Source organism: Salmo salar, chromosome ssa17 (assembly GCF_905237065.1).
Source record: "Salmo salar chromosome ssa17, Ssal_v3.1, whole genome shotgun sequence".
Classification (NCBI taxonomy): Eukaryota; Metazoa; Chordata; class Actinopteri; order Salmoniformes; family Salmonidae; genus Salmo; species Salmo salar.
In genome coordinates, this window is record NC_059458.1 from 81,021,087 (window position 1) to 81,040,903 (window position 19,817).

The 19,817-nt window shown below is 45.1% G+C and overlaps 1 protein-coding gene across 1 annotated transcript in view; it reads right to left on the minus strand.

Annotated features, from left to right (window-relative positions):
• LOC106594365 (leucine-rich repeat-containing G-protein coupled receptor 5A) overlaps positions 1-19,817 on the minus strand; it is a 193,308-nt gene that overhangs the window by 104,153 nt on the left and 69,338 nt on the right. The window contains 1 exon segment of the mRNA XM_045700214.1: positions 7,905-7,976. Within this exon segment, the coding sequence (XP_045556170.1) occupies positions 7,905-7,976 (72 nt within the window).

The window sequence follows — 19,817 nt, forward strand, 5'->3', positions numbered from 1 at the left end:
TGTATTAATATAGCCTGTAGCTGTAGGGTAGACTGTGTATTAATATAGCCTGTTGCTGTAGGGTAGACTGTGTGTATTAATATAGCCTGTAGCTGTAGGGTAGACTGTGTATTAATATAGCCTGTTGCTGTAGGGTAGACTGTGTATTTATATAGCCTGTAGCTGTAGGGTAGACTGTGTGTATTAATATAGCCTGTTGCTGTAGGGTAGACTGTGTATTTATATAGTCTGTAGCTGTAGGGTAGACTGTGTATTAATATAGCCTGTAGCTGTAGGGTAGACTGTGTGTATTAATATAGTCTGTTGCTGTAGGGTAGACTGTGTATTAATATAGCCTGTAGCTGTAGGGTAGGGTAGACTGTGTGTATTTATATAGCCTGTAGCTGTAGGGTAGACTCTGTGTATTAATATAGCCTGTAGCTGTAGGGTAGACTGTGTATTAATATAGCCTGTAGCTGTAGGGTAGACTGTGTATTTATATAGCCTGTAGCTGTAGGGTAGACTGTGTATTAATATAGCCTGTTGCTGTAGGGTAGACTGTGTATTTATATAGCCTGTAGCTGTAGGGTAGACTGTGTATTAATATAGCCTGTAGCTGTAGGGTAGACTGTGTATTAATATAGCCTGTAGCTGTAGTGTAGAAAGGTGTATTAATATAGCCTGTAGCTGTAGGGTAGACTGTGTATTAATATAGTCTGTAGCTGTAGGGTAGACTGTGTATTAATATAGCCTGTAGCTGTAGGGTAGACTGTGTGTATTTATATAGCCTGTAGCTGTAAGGTAGACTGTGTATTAATATAGCCTGTAGCTGTAGGGTAGACTGTGTATTAATATAGCCTGTAGCTGTAGGGTAGACTGTGTATTAATATAGCCTGTAGCTGTAGGGTAGACTGTGTATTAATATAGCCTGTAGCTGTAGGGTAGACTGTGTATTAATATAGCCTGTAGCTGTAGGGTAGACTGTGTATTAATATAGCCTGTAGCTGTAGGGTAGACTGTGTATTAATATAGTCTGTAGCTGTAGGGTAGACTGTGTATTAATATAGTCTGTAGCTGTAGGGTAGACTGTGTATTAATATAGTCTGTAGCTGTAGGGTAGACTGTGTATTAATATAGTCTGTAGCTGTAGGGTAGACTGTGTATTAATATAGCCTGTAACTGTAGGGTAGACTGTGTATTAATATAGCCTGTGTATTAATATAGCCTGTAGCTGTAGGGTAGACTGTGTGTATTTATATAGCCTGTAGCTGTAAGGTAGACTGTGTATTAATATAGCCTGTAGCTGTAGGGTAGACTGTGTATTAATATAGCCTGTAGCTGTAGGGTAGACTGTGTATTAATATAGCCTGTAGCTGTAGGGTAGACTGTGTATTAATATAGCCTGTAGCTGTAGGGTAGACTGTGTATTAATATAGCCTGTAGCTGTAGGGTAGACTGTGTATTAATATAGCCTGTAGCTGTAGGGTAGACTGTGTATTAATATAGTCTGTAGCTGTAGGGTAGACTGTGTATTAATATAGTCTGTAGCTGTAGGGTAGACTGTGTATTAATATAGTCTGTAGCTGTAGGGTAGACTGTGTATTAATATAGCCTGTAACTGTAGGGTAGACTGTGTATTAATATAAGCCTGTAGCTGTAGGGTAGACTGTGTATTTATATAGCCTGTAGCTGTAGGGTGGACTGTGTATTTATATAGCCTGTAACTGTAGGGTAGACTGTGTATTAATATAGCCTGTAGCTGTAGGGTAGACTGTGTATTAATATAGCCTGTTGCTGTAGGGTAGACTGTGTGTATTAATACAGCCTGTAGCTGTAGGGTAGACTGTGTATTAATATAGCCTGTAACTGTAGGGTAGACTGTGTATTTATATAGCCTGTAGCTGTAGGGTAGACTGTGTATTAATATAGCCTGTAGCTGTAGGGTAGACTGTGTATTAATATAGCCTGTAGCTGTAGGGTAGACTGTGTATTAATATAGCCTGTAGCTGTAGGGTAGACTGTGTGTATTAATATAGCCTGTAGCTGTAGGGTAGACTGTGTATTTATATAGCCTGTAGCTGTAGGGTAGACTGTGTATTAATATAGCCTGTAGCTGTAGGGTAGGCTGTGTATTAATATAGTCTGTAGCTGTAGGGTAGACTGTGTATTAATATAGTCTGTAGCTGTAGGGTAGACTGTGTGTATTAATATAGTCTGTAGCTGTAGGGTAGACTGTGTATTAATATAGTCTGTAGCTGTAGGGTAGACTGTGTATTAATATAGCCTGTAGCTGTAGGGTAGACTGTGTATTAATATAGCCTGTAGCTGTAGGGTAGACTGTGTATTTATATAGCCTGTAGCTGTAGGGTAGACTGTGTATTAATATAGCCTGTTGCTGTAGGGTAGACTGTGTATTTATATAGCCTGTAGCTGTAGGGTAGACTGTGTATTAATATAGCCTGTAGCTGTAGGGTAGACTGTGTATTGATATAGCCTGTAGCTGTAGGGTAGACTGTGTATTAATATAGCCTGTAGCTGTAGGGTAGACTGTGTATTAATATAGCCTGTAGCTGTAGGGTAGACTGTGTATTTATATAGCCTGTAGCTGTAGGGTAGACTGTGTGTATTTATATAGCCTGTAGCTGTAGGGTAGACTGTGTGTATTTATATAGTCTGTAGCTGTAGGGTAGACTGTGTATTTATATAGCCTGTAGCTGTAGGGTAGACTGTGTATTAATATAGCCTGTTGCTGTAGGGTAGACTGTGTGTATTAATATAGCCTGTAGCTGTAGGGTAGACTGTGTATTAATATAGCTTGTAGCTGTAGGGTAGACTGTGTATTAATATAGCCTGTAACTGTAGTGTAGACTGTGTATTAATATAGCCTGTTGCTGTAGGGTAGACTGTGTATTAATATAGCCTGTTGCTGTAGGGTAGACTGTGTGTATTAATATAGCCTGTAGCTGTAGGGTAGACTGTGTATTAATATAGCCTGTAGCTGTAGGGTAGACTGTGTATTTATATAGCCTGTAACTGTAGGGTAGACTGTGTATTAATATAGCCTGTAACTGTAGGGTAGACTGTGTATTTATATGAGTGGATAGTCATCTAAGTGTCAGAGTACTGAGTCAGAACTAACACAGCATAGGCCTACTGTGTCATCATTAAAATACAATATAATACAATAGACTACAATAGAATACAATAGACTACAATAGACTATCCTAATGCACACAGATCATACAGAATACTCTGCTCTGGTGTAGCGTTAACGCAGCCAAATCTGGACCACATATACCCACTGGTGATAGGGTTACGAATCCCACCTCGGCCCCTATCTCTGCCTCCCTCAATATCTGTCAATTCAATTCAAGGGCTTTATTGGCATGGGAAACATATGTTAACATTACCAAATCAAGTGAAATAGATAATAAACAAAAGAGAAATAAACAAAATATATATCTTTCTCTCTCTCTAGACTGTCACTCTCCATCCAAAAATAAAATACTTATATATGTATAAATTCTAATGCACAAATATCCTATCGCTAATCCCTTGGGAAACAACATCTCTGGACTGTGTTAGTACATAATCTAATCTACTGTCTGTACATGAACAAACTGGGTGTTAAATCTTCATCCAGAGTTCCGTAGTCTGTCAAGCCACAGATGAGGAACACACAGACAGGATCACAGGCAGCAGAACATCGGATGTGGACATTACCCAAACATGTTGGAATTCAGGCTTAGAGGCAGATGTGTACTCAACTCTGTCTGTCTGTCTGTCTGTCTGTCTGTCTGTCTGTCTGTCTGTCTGTCTGTCTGTCTGTCTGTCTGTCTGTCTGTCTGTCTGTCTGTCTGTCTGTCTGTCTGTCTGTCTCTCTCTCTCTCTCTCTCTCTCTCTGTCTCTCTCTCTGTCTCTCGCTCTGTCTCTCTCTCTCTCCCCTGTTTGAGCGAGCTGTGAATGTAAACAAACTAATAACTTAATGAGCTCATCTGATTGGCTGTGAAAGTGTGTCACATTCCTCTATCTGACCACTAAGACCTCTTCTCCCCAGATGTCCAGTATAAAACTCTTCTTGACAACAGTCACAACAAGCCTTCTTCGGACAACGGTAGTGTAGCATGTGTAACCACAATGCCAGGAGAAAGGCTAATGAAACAATGGTTTATAGAACCAAACATCTATATACCTATGAAGAGAAGACCAGACCAGCTGCTATCACTAATATTCTTTGCGGGAAAAATATGTGAATATACATCAACTTTTATATTTAATAAATCTTTCCTGTTCTTCTTTTTAACTACACGTTGTTTTTCTTCTTCCGATTGCTAAATTACACTACCAAAAGTATGTGGACACTTCCTCGTCGAACATCTCATTCCAAGCTCATTAATATGGAGTTGGTTCCCCCCATTGCTGCTACAACAGCCTCCACTCTTCTGGGAAGGCTTTCCACTAGATGTTGGAACATTGCTGCTATAACAGCCTCCACTCTTCTGGGAAGGCTTTCCACTAGATGTTGGAACATTGCTGCTATAACAGCCTCCACTCTTCTGGGAAGGCTTTCCACTAGATGTTGGAACATTGCTGCTATAACAGCCTCCACTCTTCTGGGAAGGCTTTCCACTAGATGTTGGAACATTGCTGCTATAACAGCCTCCACTCTTCTGGGAAGGCTTTCCACTAGATGTTGGAACATTGCTACGGGGACTTGCTTCCATTCAGCCACAAGAGCATTAGTGAGGTCGGACACTGATATTGGGCGATTAGGCCTGGCTCGCAGTCAGCGTTCCAAATCATCCCAAAGGTGTTCGATGGGGTTGAGGTCAGGGCTCTGTGCAGGCCAGTCAAGTTCTTCCACACCGATCAACAAACCATTTCTGTATGAACCTTGCTTTGTGCACGGGGCATTGTCATGCTGAAACAGGAAAGGGCCTTCCCCAAACTGTTGCCACAAAGTTGGAAGCACAGAATTGTCTAGAATGTTATTGTATGCTGTAGCATGAAGATTTCCCTTCACTGGAACTAAGGAGCCTAGCCTGAACCATGAAAAACAGCCCCAGACCATTATTCCTCCTCCACCAAACTTTACAGTTGGCACTATGCATTCGGACAGGTAGCGTTCTCCTGGCATCTGCCAAAACCAGATTTGTCTGTCGGAATGCCAGATGGTGGAGCGTGACTCATCACTCCAGAGAACGCGATTACACTGCTCAAGAGTCCAATGGCGGTGAGCTTTACACCACTCCAGCTGACACTTGGCATTAGAAATGGTGATTATAGGCTTGTGTGCGGCTGCTCGACCATGGAAAACCACTTTATGAAGCTCCAGACGAACAGTTATTATGCTGACGTTGCTTCCAGAGGCAGTTTAGATCTCGGTAGTGAGTGTTGCAACCAAGGACAGATGATTTTTACGCGCTATGCACTTTGCGGTCCCGTTCTGTGAGCTTGTCTGGCCTACCACTTGAGGCTGAGCCGTTGTTGCTCCTAGACGTTTCCACTTCACAATAACAGCATTTACAGTTGACCGGGGCAGCACTAGCAGGTCAGACATTTTACGAACTGACTTCTTGGAAAGGTGGCATCCTATGACAGTGCCACGTTGAAAGCCACTGAACTCTTCAGTAAGGCCATTCTACTGCCAATGTTTGTCTATGGAGATTGCATGGCTGTGTGTTCGATTTCATACACCAGTCAGCAACGGATGTGGCTGAAATAACCGAATCCACTAATTTGAAGGGGTGTCCACATACTTTTGTATATATAGTGTATGTGTTGCTTGACGTACATCCTTCATCTAAGTTACACAAAACGGGAAATCCTTTGCAGTGCTGCTCTTGCAAAAAATCTCTTTGAAGTCTTCAACGGGAAGAAGGAGAGAAGGTTGTATAGACGGAAGAAAAGAACCCAGCCCAGAGAGACTTACACCAGACCAGATTCTCTCATTGTGACAAATGACATGGTGCTGAAATATGGTCCAATATTCCTGCCGCGCTTTCATCAAAAACGGCCGTTTCACAGGAAATTTACTTTTACAAAGCTCACTTACCTGGCACATTTGTTCTACATGTCACAAACAGGTTTTTATTTACTTTTATGAGATCCTCACCGCCGGTCCAGATGTTTCTGGTACAGAGTAATAAATTAAAACCCTGCCCGTAGCCTCAACATGTGTATTTAAGTATAAAACTTTACAAATGTAGGGACTGTAAGTGATTATCCCTAGTATTCATATCAAAGAGGTGTTCTTTTATGAATCTACGTGGAGAGGCACCATAACAAAGAGTTCAGGAAGAGTTTTCCAATGGATCAACGGTCTCAGATGTTAGAAGGGTCACAGGAGAACTATCTCAACACCAGACAAAAAAAACAAGTTTATTACATTTTTACAGTCTAGTCAGAAAAAACACTGATAAACTGTCAGCAACTGTAAAAGTTTGACATGTCAAGGCCTTGTCAGAGAGAGAGAGAGAGAAAGAGAGAGAGCGAGAGAGAGAGAGTGAGAGAAAAAGAGAGAAAAAGAGAGAGATAAAGAGAGAGAGTGAGAGAGAGAAAGAGAGAGAGAGCGAGAGAAAGAGAGTGAGTGAGAGAAAAAGAGAGAAAGAGAGAAAAAGAGAGAGAGAAAGAGAGAGAGCTGGGTAGCACTAACATGTTGATGGAGATGTATCACCCCTCTTCCCAGAGTCCTCCCTCCCTCTTCCCAGATCTCCCTCCTTTCCTCCCTCTTCCCAGATCTCCCTCCTTTCCTCCCTCTTCCCAGATCTCCCTCCTTTCCTCCCTCTTCCCAGATCTCCCTCCTTTCCTCCCTCCTTCCCAGATCTCCCTCCTTTCCTCCCTCCTTCCCAGATCTCCCTCCTTTCCTCCCTCCTTCCCAGATCTCCCTCCTTTCCTCCCTCCTTTCCTCCCTTCTTCCCAGATCTCCCTCCTTTCCTCCCTCCTTCCCAGACCTCCCTTCCTTTCCTCCTTCCTTCCCAGATCTCCCTTCCTTTCCTCCCTCCTTCCCAGATCTCCCTCCTTTTCATCCCTTCATCTCCAGAATACCTTGAGGTTTCATGCTACAAGTGTAAAGCATGAAGCTGAAACTCCCTGAAGCTCCTATCTGCTGTAGGTAGAACTGGGCTTTGTTCCTAAATGCACCCTATCCTCTATTTAGTGCACTACTTAGGGAATAGGGTGCCATTTAGGATACATTGAAGGCCTTACAGGGTGATCCATCCACAAAGCACTTCTCAGGCAATTTTCTCAAAGTGGCAAAATTGCTTTCCAATACTTTCCTAAGACTAACCCCTTTTAACACCAATTACTATAAATTACCAGCACATTTTCATAATTAAAGATTCCTGTGAATCATTTGATCCCTGTCCAAGGCTCTTTCTGGGGAGACTGAGAGGTAGCAGGAGAAACAATGACCTCCAGGTCAACTCACAGTAAAAACACTTCTGCTGAGAAAACAGAGATAATCGCCTCTGGTTTGAGACGGAGACACAGAGAGAGAGACAGAAAGAGTGAGAGAGAGACAGGGGTGAGAGGTGGAGAGAGAGAGAGAGAGAGAGACAGGGAAAGACAGGGAGAGAGGTGGAGAGAGAGAGTGAGAGAGAGAGAGAGAGAGAGAGACAGGGAGAGACAGAAAGAGTGAGAGAGAGACAGGGTGAGAGGTGGAGAGAGAGAGAGAGAGAGAGAGAGAGAGAGAGAGAGAGAGACAGGGTGAGAGGTGGAGAAAGAGAGAGAGAGAGAGAGAGACAGGGAGAGACAGGGAGAGAGGTGGAAAGAGAGACAGATCGAGTGAGAGAGACAGGGAGAGAGGTGGAGAGAGAGAGAGAGAGAGAGACCTGGAACCTATTGCCTCACCACATGATGTCCCCATCTTGGAAGAGGTGGGTAAAAGACGGTTGAGAGACATGAGAGGAGGGTTTACTTACAGTACTTTGAGGTTGAAGAGGCCGTAGAACGCTCCTTTGGGAATGTGCGTCAAATCGTTGCCTGCAAGACGTCTGTGAAGAGAAGAAGGGAACACAAAAAAAGACATGAAATGATGTGTTTTGATGTTTCTTTCTTGTCACGGGGAGCTCATTTTGCTGTGAAACAACGAAGATAGATAGATAGATGAGAGATTCTATCAGGTTCCACTGGATTCACTGGAGGACGATTGTTGGGTCCAATGCCGATGACATTGTTCCTCTGTCCAGCTCTTCCTCCTCATCATCTGCTACTCAAATAACAGGATGTCTCTGGTCCAATTTATACCCTATTCCCTATATAGTGCACTACTTTAGACCAGAGCCCTATTCCCTATATAGTGCACTACTTTAGACCAGAGCCCTATTCCCTATATAGTGCACTACTTTAGACCAGAGCCCTATTCCCTATATAGTGCACTACTTTAGACCAGAGCCCTATTCCCTATGTAGTGCACTATATAGGGAATAGTGTGCCATTTGGGACGCATACATCCATGTGAAGCCAATCCGTCAACGCTTGGCTCGCTGCAATGGAGGAATGCACCAGATATACATATTCAATTGATATTTACATGACAAATATACCAGACAAACTCAACAGGAGATGGGAAGATAGCAGTAGTTATGCAAACTTTGATTTCTTTCTACAAAGGGATCCGCTTGAATCAACCTTCCAGGCATGTATCCATGCCAATACAGATACTCTTTCTCAGAACCCGGTGTCCATAGGAAATCAAATCAGAGCCTTCAGAATGGTGCAGAGACAATGGGCACCAACAACATGGTTTCAACATCATCTGTCAACGATGAAAGCAAAACATCTCGATAAAATCTGGCTTTGGTTTGGCGACATCAATACAAGGTGCCCATCTGCAGGACAATCAACATGTGTTAATCTATCACAACATGAGTTAGACTGTCTCCACATTGACAGTCTGTTCAGTACTGTAATCAACATGTGTTAATCTATCACAACATGAGTTAGACTGTCTCCACATTGACAGTCTGTTCAGTACTGTAATCAACATGTTAATCTATCACAACATGAGTTAGACTGTCTCCACATTGACAGTCTGTTCAGTACTGTAATCAACATGTGTTAATCTATCACAACATGAGTTAGACTGTCTCCACATTGACAGTCTGTTCAGTACTGTAATCAACATGTTAATCTATCACAACATGAGTTAGACTGTCTCCACATTGACAGTCTGTTCAGTACTGTAATCAACATGTGTTAATCTATCACAACATGAGTTAGACTGTCTCCACATTGACAGTCTGTTCAGTACTGTAATCAACATGTTAATCTATCACAACATGAGTTAGACTGTCTCCACATTGACAGTCTGTTCAGTACTGTAATCAACATGTTAATCTATCACAACATGAGTTAGACTGTCTCCACATTGACAGTCTGTCCAGTACTGTAATCAACATGTTAATCTATCACAACATGAGTTAGACTGTCTCCACATTGACAGTCTGTTCAGTACTGTAATCAACATGTTAATGTATCACAACATGAGTTAGACTGTCTCCACATTGACAGTCTGTTCAGTACTGTAATCAACATGTGTTAATCTATCACAACATGAGTTAGACTGTCTCCACATTGACAGTCTGTTCAGTACTGTAATCAACATGTTAATCTATCACAACATGAGTTAGACTGTCTCCACATTGACAGTCTGTTCAGTACTGTAATCAACATGTTAATCTATTACAACATGAGTTAGACTGTCTCCACATTGACAGTCTGCTCAGTACTGTAATCAACATGTTAATCTATCACAACATGACCCAGGGATTTCAGTGTACACTACTGTGACCTCCCTTCAGTCATCAAAGTATCCACAGGGCACCATCCACAGAGCACCATCCACAGAGCACCATCCACAGAGCACCATCCACAGGGCACCATCCACAGGGCACCATCCACAGAGCACCATCCACAGGGCACCATCCACAGAGCACAATCCACAGAGCACCATCCACAGAGCACCATCCACAGGGCACCATCCACAGAGCACCATCCACAGAGCACCATCCACAGGGGCACCATCCACAGAGCACCATCCACAGAGCACCATCCACAGAGCACCATCCACAGGGCACCATCCACAGGGCACCATCCACAGAGCACCATCCACAGGGCACCATCCACAGGGCACCATCCACAGGGCACCATCCACAGAGCACCATCCACAGGGCACCATCCAAAGAGCACCATCCACAGGGCACCATCCACAGAGCACCATCCACAGGGCACCATCCACAGAGAAATCAATATGTCTGACTGAATATGAACTAAGTCTATCACTGTATTGCCACAGTCTTCTATCAGTGCTGTGGGTCATGTTAATTAGAGCACACCACAGTGAAAAGCTTTCCAATGGAAAAAAGTTGAGGTAGTCCCTCCCCATTGCAGTCCGTTTTGTTTCATTGATGTCCAGTGATATTGTGTCTCAGAGACGGGACGGGCACAGCACCAACACCAGCAACAACTACCCCAACATTCCTCACGCCTGCGGGATCAGGTCGGGAAGGAGGTCAAGGATCCATAAATACCCAATGTGCACTTTCCTGTGTTCTGTCACAGGGGTGCTGCTTCTGACGGGCGGCGCTGAATATCGGCCCACGCTGGGAAAGACAGGGGCCCCCGACCACTGCCCTGTGAATCAGACCACTCAGACCACTCAGTGTGTGTGTGTGTGTGTGTGTGTGTGTGTGTGTGTGTGTGTGTGTGTGTGTGTGTGTGTGTGTGTGTGGTCCTGGTACGGGATTGCCAACAGACTGGAACAGCACCTAGCATCATGTTCTGGGCTTCAGAGTCGGGGTCAGGCTGAGTCCAGTTGGCGAGGGTGGTGAGGGTGGCAGAGATCAATCCCCTGGCCAACGCACACATCTCAGTAAAACACCATGTACCTGCTACCTTCCTTCCTCCTGTCTGTCTGACCCAGCATTAACCTCCCTGTCTGTCTGTCTGTCTGTCTGTCTGTCTGTCTGTCTGTCTGTCTGTCTGTCTGTCTGTCTGTCTGTCTGTCTGTCTGTCTGTCTGTCTGTCTGTCTGTCTGTCTGTCTGTCTGTCTGACCCAGCATCTCCCACCCTCCTTCCTTCTCTCCCCCCCTCCCTGTCTGTCTGCTGTCTGTCTGACCCAGCACCTCCCTCCCTCCTCCCTCCCTCCCTCCCTCCCTCCCTCCTCCCTCCCTCCCTCCCTCCTCCCTCCCTCCTCCTGTCTGTCTGTCTGTCTGTCTGTCTGTCTGTCTGTCTGTCTGTCTGTCTGTCTGACCCAGCATCTCTATCTCTCATCTCTCAGACCTGCTCAACTGGCTCATACCATACTGTCAAATCCCAAACTGCACCCCATTCCCTATACAGTGAGGGAAAAAAGTATTTGATCCCCTGCTGATTTTGTACATTTGCCCACGGACAAAGAAATGACCAGTCTATAATTTTAATGGTAGGTTTATTTGAACAGTGAGAGACAGAATAACAACAACAAAAAATCCAGAAAACGCATGTCAAAAATGTTATAAAATGATTTGCATTTTAATGAGGGAAATAAGTATTTGACCCCCTCTCAATCAGAAAGATTTCTGGGTCCCAGGTGTCTTTTATACAGGTAATGAGCTGAGATTAGGAGCGCACTCTTAAAGGGAGTGCTCCCAATCTCAGCTTGTTACCTGTATAAAAGACACCTGTTCACAGAAGCAATCAATCAATCAGATTCCAAACTCTCCACCATGGCCAAGACCAAAGAGCTCTCCAAGGATGTCAGGGACAAGATTGTGGACCTACACAAGGCTGGAATGGGCTACAAGACCATCGCCAAGCAGCTTGGTGAGAAGGTGACAACAGATGGTTCGATTATTCGCAAATGGAAGAAACACAAAAGAACTGTCAATCTCCCTCGGCCTGGGGCTCCATGCAAGATCTCACCTCGTGGAGTTGCAATGATCATGAGAACGGTGAGGAATCAGCCCAGAACTACACGGGAGGATCTTGTCAATGATCTCAAGGCAGCTGGGACCATAGTCGCCAAGAAAACAATTGGTAACACACTACGCCATGAAGGACTGAAATCCTGCAGCGCCCGGCAAGGTCCCCCTGCTCAAGAAAGCACATATACATGCCCGTCTGAAGTTTGGAGGAGGAGGAATGCTGCCTATGACCCCAAGAACACCATCCCCACCGTCAAACATGGAGGTGGAAACATTATGCTTTGGGGGTGTTTTTCTGTTAAGGGGACAGGACAGCTTCACCACAAAAGTGCACTACTTTTCACCCGAGTCCTATGGGAACCCTATGGGCCCTGGTCAAATGTAGTGCACTACATAGAGGATAGGCTGGCATTTGGGTAGGAGACTGGCTCTGTATTGAGCCCTGTCTCTTTTTTTTTCCCTGTTTTTTTTTTTGACCCCTGTCTCTGTATTGACCCCTGTCTCTGTATTGACCCCTGACCCCTGTCTCTGTATTGACCCCTGTCTCTGTGTTGACCCGTCTCTGTATTGATCCCTGACCCCTGGCTCTGTACTGACCCCTGGCTCTGTATTGACCCCTGTCTCTGTGTTGACCCGTCTCTGTATTGATCCCTGACCGCTGGCTCTGTACTGACCCCTGGCTCTGTATTGACCCCTGGCTCTGTATTGACCCCTGACCCCGGCTCTGTATTGATCCTCTCTGACCCCTGGTTCTGTATTGACTACTGGCTCTGTATTGATCCCTGACCCCTGGCTCTGTATTGACCCCTGGCTCTGTATTGACTACTGGCTCTGTATTGATCCCTGACCCCTGGCTCTGATTGACCCCTGGCTCTGTATTGATCCCTGACCCCTGGCTCTGTATTGACCCCCGTTGTGTGTGACCACTGGGTTCTCTCTGTGGTCTGAGCCCTGTGACCACTGGGTTCTCTCTGTGGTCTGAGACCTGTGACCACTGGGTTCTCTCTGTGGTCTGAGACCTGTGACCACTGGGTTCTCTCTGTGGTCTGAGACCTGTGACCACTGGGTTCTCTCTGTGGTCTGAGACCTGTGACCACTGGGTTCTCTCTGTGGTCTGAGACCTGTGACCACTGGGTTCTCTCTGTGGTCTGAGACCTGTGACCACTGGGTTCTCTCTGTGGTCTGAGACCTGTGACCACTGGGTTCTCTCTGTGGTCTGAGACTAGATCAAATGGGATCCCATGACCCCAAAATTTGATTGATTTGATTGGACGCTTTGGCTAGGAGACCATTATGTGATTATATCATTGTTCAATTAGCAATGATTTGGGGTGAAATGTCATTATCGTTCAATGGTAATCACTCATTTTGATTAATCCAAAAAAAGTTTTGCACAATGCAAGGGTATCGTCCTGCTCCATTCAGCTAATGCATTTCTTAACAGAAACGCCGATTTGTCATCAATTCCATGCGGGTGACATCATGTGATTTTCAGAACACAAGCCGATACGATGGAATTCAACCTTTCAACGAGGGGTCAGAGTGCAGACTGACGGAGCAAATACTGCACATACATGAGACTCTTGACATGGGACTGAGTGGGCTAGCATGTACACACACACCATATACACACACACACACACACACCACCGCTCCTCACCCCACTCAACAAGCCCTCTGGGCACTGTTTATATCTGGAGGCCCTATGCCAGCAGCCACACACACACACACACACACACACACACACACACACACACACACACACACACACACACACACACACACACACACACACACACACACACACACACACACACACACACACACACACACACACACACACACTACTTATTTCATCACATTTCATAAATATTCCAATAAATGACCCCATGCAGTGAAATAACAGCCATGTCTAAGTCACTTGTTCTACGGTTGGTAGGATTACATTCCAAATATGGTGAAATGAACTTTCCAATAGAAGGGATTTATGGGTCTGTAGAGTGAGTCTAGGGCTAACTTAATATGTTGATCAACTGACTGTTCAGAGAAAGCAGAAAGTGAAAGAGAGAGAGAAAGAGGGGGGAGAGAGAGAGAAAGAAGGGGGAAAGAGAGAGAGAGAGACAGAGACAATGAGAGAGAGAGGGAGAGATGGACAGAGAGAGAGGGAAAGACAGACCGAGAGAGAGAGAGCAAGACAGAGAGACGGAGACAGAGAGAGAGAGAGACAGAGACTGAGACATACAGAGACAGAGAGAGAGAGAGAAAGAAGGGGGAGAGAGAGAGAGAGAGACAGAAACAATGAGAGAGAGAGAGGGGAGACAGACAGAGAGAGAGAGAGAGTGAGACAGAGAGAGAGAGAGAGAGAGAGAGAGAGAGAGAGAGAGAGAGAGAGAGAGAGAGAGAGAGAGAGAGAGAGAGAGAGAGAGAGAGAGAGAGAGACAGAGAGTGAGACAAGAGAGAGAGAGAGAGAGAGAGAGAGAGAGAGAGAGAGAGAGAGAGAGAGAGAAGAGAGACAGAGAGTGAGACAGAGAGAGACAGAGAGAGAGAGAGAGAGAGAGAGAGAGAGAGAGAGTGAGACAGAGAGTGAGACGAGAGAGAGAGAGAGAGAGAGAGAGAGAGAGAGACAGAGAGAGAGAGAGACAGAGAGACAGAGAGAGACAGAGAGAAGGGAGAGAGAGAGAGAGAGAGACAGAGAGAGAGAGAGAGAGAGAGAGAGACAGAGAGTGAGACAGAGACAGAGAGAGAGAGAGAGAAAGAGAGGAGACGAGACAGAGAGAGAGAGCTCTGATTACTGAATACCTAATCTAACTATTCCTGGTACTCTACTACTTACAACCACTACTACTCTCTCTGTGACATGTGACAGTGTTTCACTATGCCCCGAGAGAGAGGGGAGAAACCAGACACTGTTCACCTCTCCATAGCGCCTGCTCCACACCCCTCTCCTCACCTATTTTTGACCAGGGTTCCCTACAGGTAACTGGCAAAATAAAGGAAACACTTGAGTAAATCAGGGATACAAAGTATTGTATATTGAAAGCAAGGTGTTTCCACAAAGCAATTAACATCCCATCATGCTTAGGGTCACGTATAAAAATTCCCAGTTGCCCATTATTTGGTCTACCATGGCTAGAAGAAGAGATCTCAGTGACTTTGAAAGAGTCTGAAAGGACCATAGGGGGTTTAAACAACGAAGTATTTAAACCCTGGATTGTTGATGCTATGTATTGGCCATTGAGAGGCTTTGAAGTCACCGGTCGTCCATATTGCCACTCCCCGGTAGGATCAGTCCTTCATAGGAATTCATGGAATTCTACAGTATTTAAATGTAATGTTTCAAGGACATAATTACATGTAATTAAGTATTTGTTTTGGTTGTGGTAGGGACAGTAACATTAATCATCTCTAGAAATTCTACTTTAAGGATTTTTTACAAATATTTTTGATTTGTGTGTATCCTTTATTTTGGCAGTTACCTGTACATAGGGCAGCGTTTCTGACCAGGGTCCATAGGGGCCATTCATAGGGAACAGACAGCCATTTAGAACGCATCCCGAGACTCAGACAAGCCCCCCGCTGGGCCCCTGCGTGCGTACACCAGTCAGATGTTGACCCAATTCATTCATGTGTCGTCCCGTTGCTTACGCAGCCTAATTTAACCTATTGCTGGTGGGTCCGTCCAGGGGGCTCAGAGGAGCTAACATGCAGCCAAACTGTTACGTGTGTCTGGGACTAACTGAACCTGAGAGGGGAGCGGTGAGCTATACTCTACCCTGCTTCCAAAACAGCTGTATGGTAACGACCTGAAATCCTCTACTCTCCTCAGCCCCCGTGACACCCTCCAATACCAACCCTCCAACCTTACCACCTCCCCCATAAGCCACCACTCGCGGAACCCCCCCAAACCCCCTCATCCTGTGACAACCCCCATACCACATCGCCCTCCACAAGCCACCACTCGCTCCCACCGTTCCACCGCTCGCTTCCCCTAACCACACTGGCACCTCACACACTTGCCATGTGTCTGTGTGTGTGTGTGTGTGTGTGTGTGTGTGTGTGTGTGTGTGTGTGTGTGTGTGTGTGTGTGTGTGTGTGTGTGTGTGTGTGTGTGTGTGTGTGTGTGTGTGTGTGTGTGTGTGTGTGTGTGTGTGTGTGTGTGTGTGTGTGTGTGTGTGTGTGTGTGTGGTGCGTGTGTGTGGTGTGTGACCTGCGAGCTGGCATGTTTAACAGAGCTCTAACAGAGCTGACAGAGGGAAGACATTGTTTCCATACTTGCTGCGTCTACTTTAGGGGCGGCTCCATAAACAAGTCTGTTTTAGTAACAATGTCCTGATTAGATTTCTGTGCTGCTCTGCTGGGGAATGGCCCAGTGTCATCACTCCTGATAACTATTGCATTAGAGAGAGATGGTATTACTGCTTTTAACTGGGCCGGAACGTTCAGCTGCCCTGAATACCCAGCATTCCACACTGAACAGTGATGGTGGAGGACAGTGGAGTCACACACAGGAGGACAAACACACACACACACACACACACACACACACACACACACACACACACACACACACACACACACACACACACACACACACACACACACACACACTCCCAGCCTCAGCTCAGGATACCAGACTCAGTAGAATACAGCAGGGCCAGTAGAATAACAGTAGAATACAGCAGGGCCAGTAGATGCTGTCTGCCAGTAGATGCTGTCTGCCAGTAGATGCTGTCTGCCAGTAGAGGCTGTCTGCCAGTAGATGCTGTCTGCCAGTAGATGCTGTCTGCCAGTAGATGCTGTGTGTTGAGTTATAGATAATAACAGTAGATCACAGCAGGGCCAGTAGATGCTGTCTGCCAGTAGATGCTGTCTGCCAGTAGATGCTGTGTGTTGAGTTATAGATAATAACAGTAGAACACAGCAGGGCCAGTAGATGCTGTCTGCCAGTAGATGCTGTGGGGTGTTGAGTTATAGATAATAACAGTAGAATACAGCAGGGCCAGTAGATGCTGTCTGCCAGTAGATGCTGTCTGCCAGTAGATGCTGTGTGTTGAGTTATAGATAATAACAGTAGAACACAGCAGGGCCAGTAGATGCTGTCTGCCAGTAGATGCTGTCTGCCAGTAGATGCTGTGTGTTGAGTTATAGATAATACCAGTAGAACACAGCAGGGCCAGTAGATGCTGTCTGCCAATAGATGCTGTCTGCCAGTAGATGCTGTGTGTTGAGTTATAGATAATAACAGTAGAACACAGCAGGGCCAGTTAGATGCTGTCTGCCAGTAGATGCTGTGTGTTGAGTTATAGAGAATAACAGTAGAACACAGCAGGGCCAGTAGATGCTGTCTGCCAGTAGATGCTGTCTGCCAGTAGATGCTGTGTGTTGAGTTGTAGATAATAACAGTAGAACACAGGAGGGCCAGTAGATGTTGTCTGCCTGTAGATGCTGTGTGTTGAGTTATAGATAATAACAGTAGAACACAGCAGGGCCAGTAGATGCTGTCTGCCAGTAGATGCTGTGTGTTGAGTTATAGATAATAACAGTAGAAAACAGCAGGGCCAGTAGATGCTGTCTGCCAGTAGATGCTGTGTGTTGAGTTATAGATAATAACAGTAGAAAACAGCAGGGCCAGTAGATGCTGTCTGCCAGTAGATGCTGTGTGTTGAGTTAGATAATAACAGTAGAAAACAGCAGGGCCAGTAGATGCTGTCTGCCAGTAGATGCTGTCTGCCAGTAGATGCTGTGTGTTGAGTTGTAGATAATAACAGTAGAACACAGCAGGGCCAGTAGATGCTGTCTGCCAGTAGATGCTGTGTGTTGAGTTATAGATAATAACAGTAGAACACAGCAGGGCCAGTAAATGCTGTCTGCCAGTAGATGCTGTCTGCCAGTAGACGCTGTGTGTTGAGTTATAGATAAAAACAGTAGAACATAGTAGGGCCAGTAGATGCTGTCTGCCAATAGATGCTGTCTGCCAGTAGATGCTGTCTGCCAATAGATGCTGTCTGCCAATAGATGCTGTCTGCCAATAGATGCTGTCTGCCAGTAGATGCTGTGTGTTGAGTTATAGATAATAACAGTAGAATACAGCAGGGCCAGTAGATGCTGTCTGCTAATAGATGCTGTCTGCCAGTAGATGCTGTGTGTTGAGTATAGATAATAACAGTAGAATACAGCAGGGCCAGTAGATGCTGTCTGCCAGTAGATGCTGTGTGTTGAGTTATAGATAATAACAGTAGAACACAGCAGGGCCAGTAGATGCTGTCTGCCAGTAGATGCTGTGTGTTAAGTTATAGATAATAACAGTAGAATACAGCAGGGCCAGTAGATGCTGTCTGCCAGTAGATGCTGTCTGCCAGTAGATGCTGTGTGTTGAGTTATAGATAATAACAGTAGAACACAGCAGGGCCAGTAGATGCTGTCTGCCAGTAGATGCTGTCTGCCAGTAGATGCTGTGTGTTGAGTTATAGATAATAACAGTAGAACACAGCAGGGCCAGTAGATGCTGTCTGCCAGTAGATGCTGTCTGCCAGTAGATGCTGTCTGCCAGTAGATGTTGTGTGTTGAGTTATAGATAATAACAGTAGAACACAGCAGGGCCAGTAGATGCTGTCTGCCAGTAGATGCTGTCTGCCAGTAGACGCTGTGTGTTGAGTTATAGATAATAACAGTAGAACACAGCAGGGCCAGTAGATGCTGTCTGCCAGTAGATGCTGTGTGTTGAGTTATAGATAATAACAGTAGAACACAGCAGGGGAGATGCGCTGCCAGTAGATGCTGTCTGCCAGTAGATGCTGTGTGTTGAGTTATAGATAATAACAGTAGAATACAGCAGGGCCAGTAGATGCTGTCTGCCAATAGATGCTGTCTGCCAGTAGATGCTGTGTGTTGAGTTATAGATAATAACAGTAGAACACAGCAGGGCCAGTAGATGCTGTCTGCCAGTAGATGCTGTCTGCCAGTAGATGCTGTCTGCCAGTAGATGTTGTGTGTTGAGTTATAGATAATAACAGTAGAACACAGCAGGGCCAGTAGATGCTGTCTGCCAGTAGATGCTGTCTGCCAGTAGACGCTGTGTGTTGAGTTATAGATAATAACAGTAGAACACAGCAGGGCCAGTAGATGCTGTCTGCCAGTAGATGCTGTGTGTTGAGTTATAGATAATAACAGTAGAACACAGCAGGGCCAGTAGATGCTGTCTGCCAGTAGATGCTGTGTGTTGAGTTATAGATAATAACAGTAGAATACAGCAGGGCCAGTAGATGCTGTCTGCCAGTAGATGCTGTCTGCCAGTAGACGCTGTGTGTTGAGTTATAGATAATAACAGTAGAATACAGCAGGGCCAGTAGATGCTGTCTGCCAGTAGATGCTGTCTGCCAGTAGACGCTGTGTGTTGAGTTAGATAATAACACTGTAAGCGATGGTCCAGTTGGTGGGGTAGTTGCCAGGGATCATCTAAATTCCAGGTAATTACTTACAAATCTGGGGTTATCTGCCAAAACATTTTACATCCTAGGGTTTCTATGGTTTTGTGTGAGAATACAAGACTCTTAGTAACATGAGCACAGAAATCATTCTGTATGTGTTTATTTCATTCCTGGAATTAGTTTGGGCCATAATTCTAATCCCTGTCTAACGCTCTAGGGGTTTTAATGATCCATGTATATTAACTGTTAGTGCAGAGGGTTTACCTACTGTATAGCCCAGTGGTTCCCAACCTGGGGTACTAGGACCCCTGGGGGTACTTGGCCTATCCACAAGGGGTACATGAGAAGACTCCTGACACCACAAGTCTACTGGTAAAATGAGAATGAATCAAATCAAATGTTATTGGTCACATACACGTGTTTAGCAGATGTTAATGTGAGTGTAGCGAAAAGCTTGTGTTTCTAGCTCCGACAGTGTAGTAATATCTAATATGTAATAACT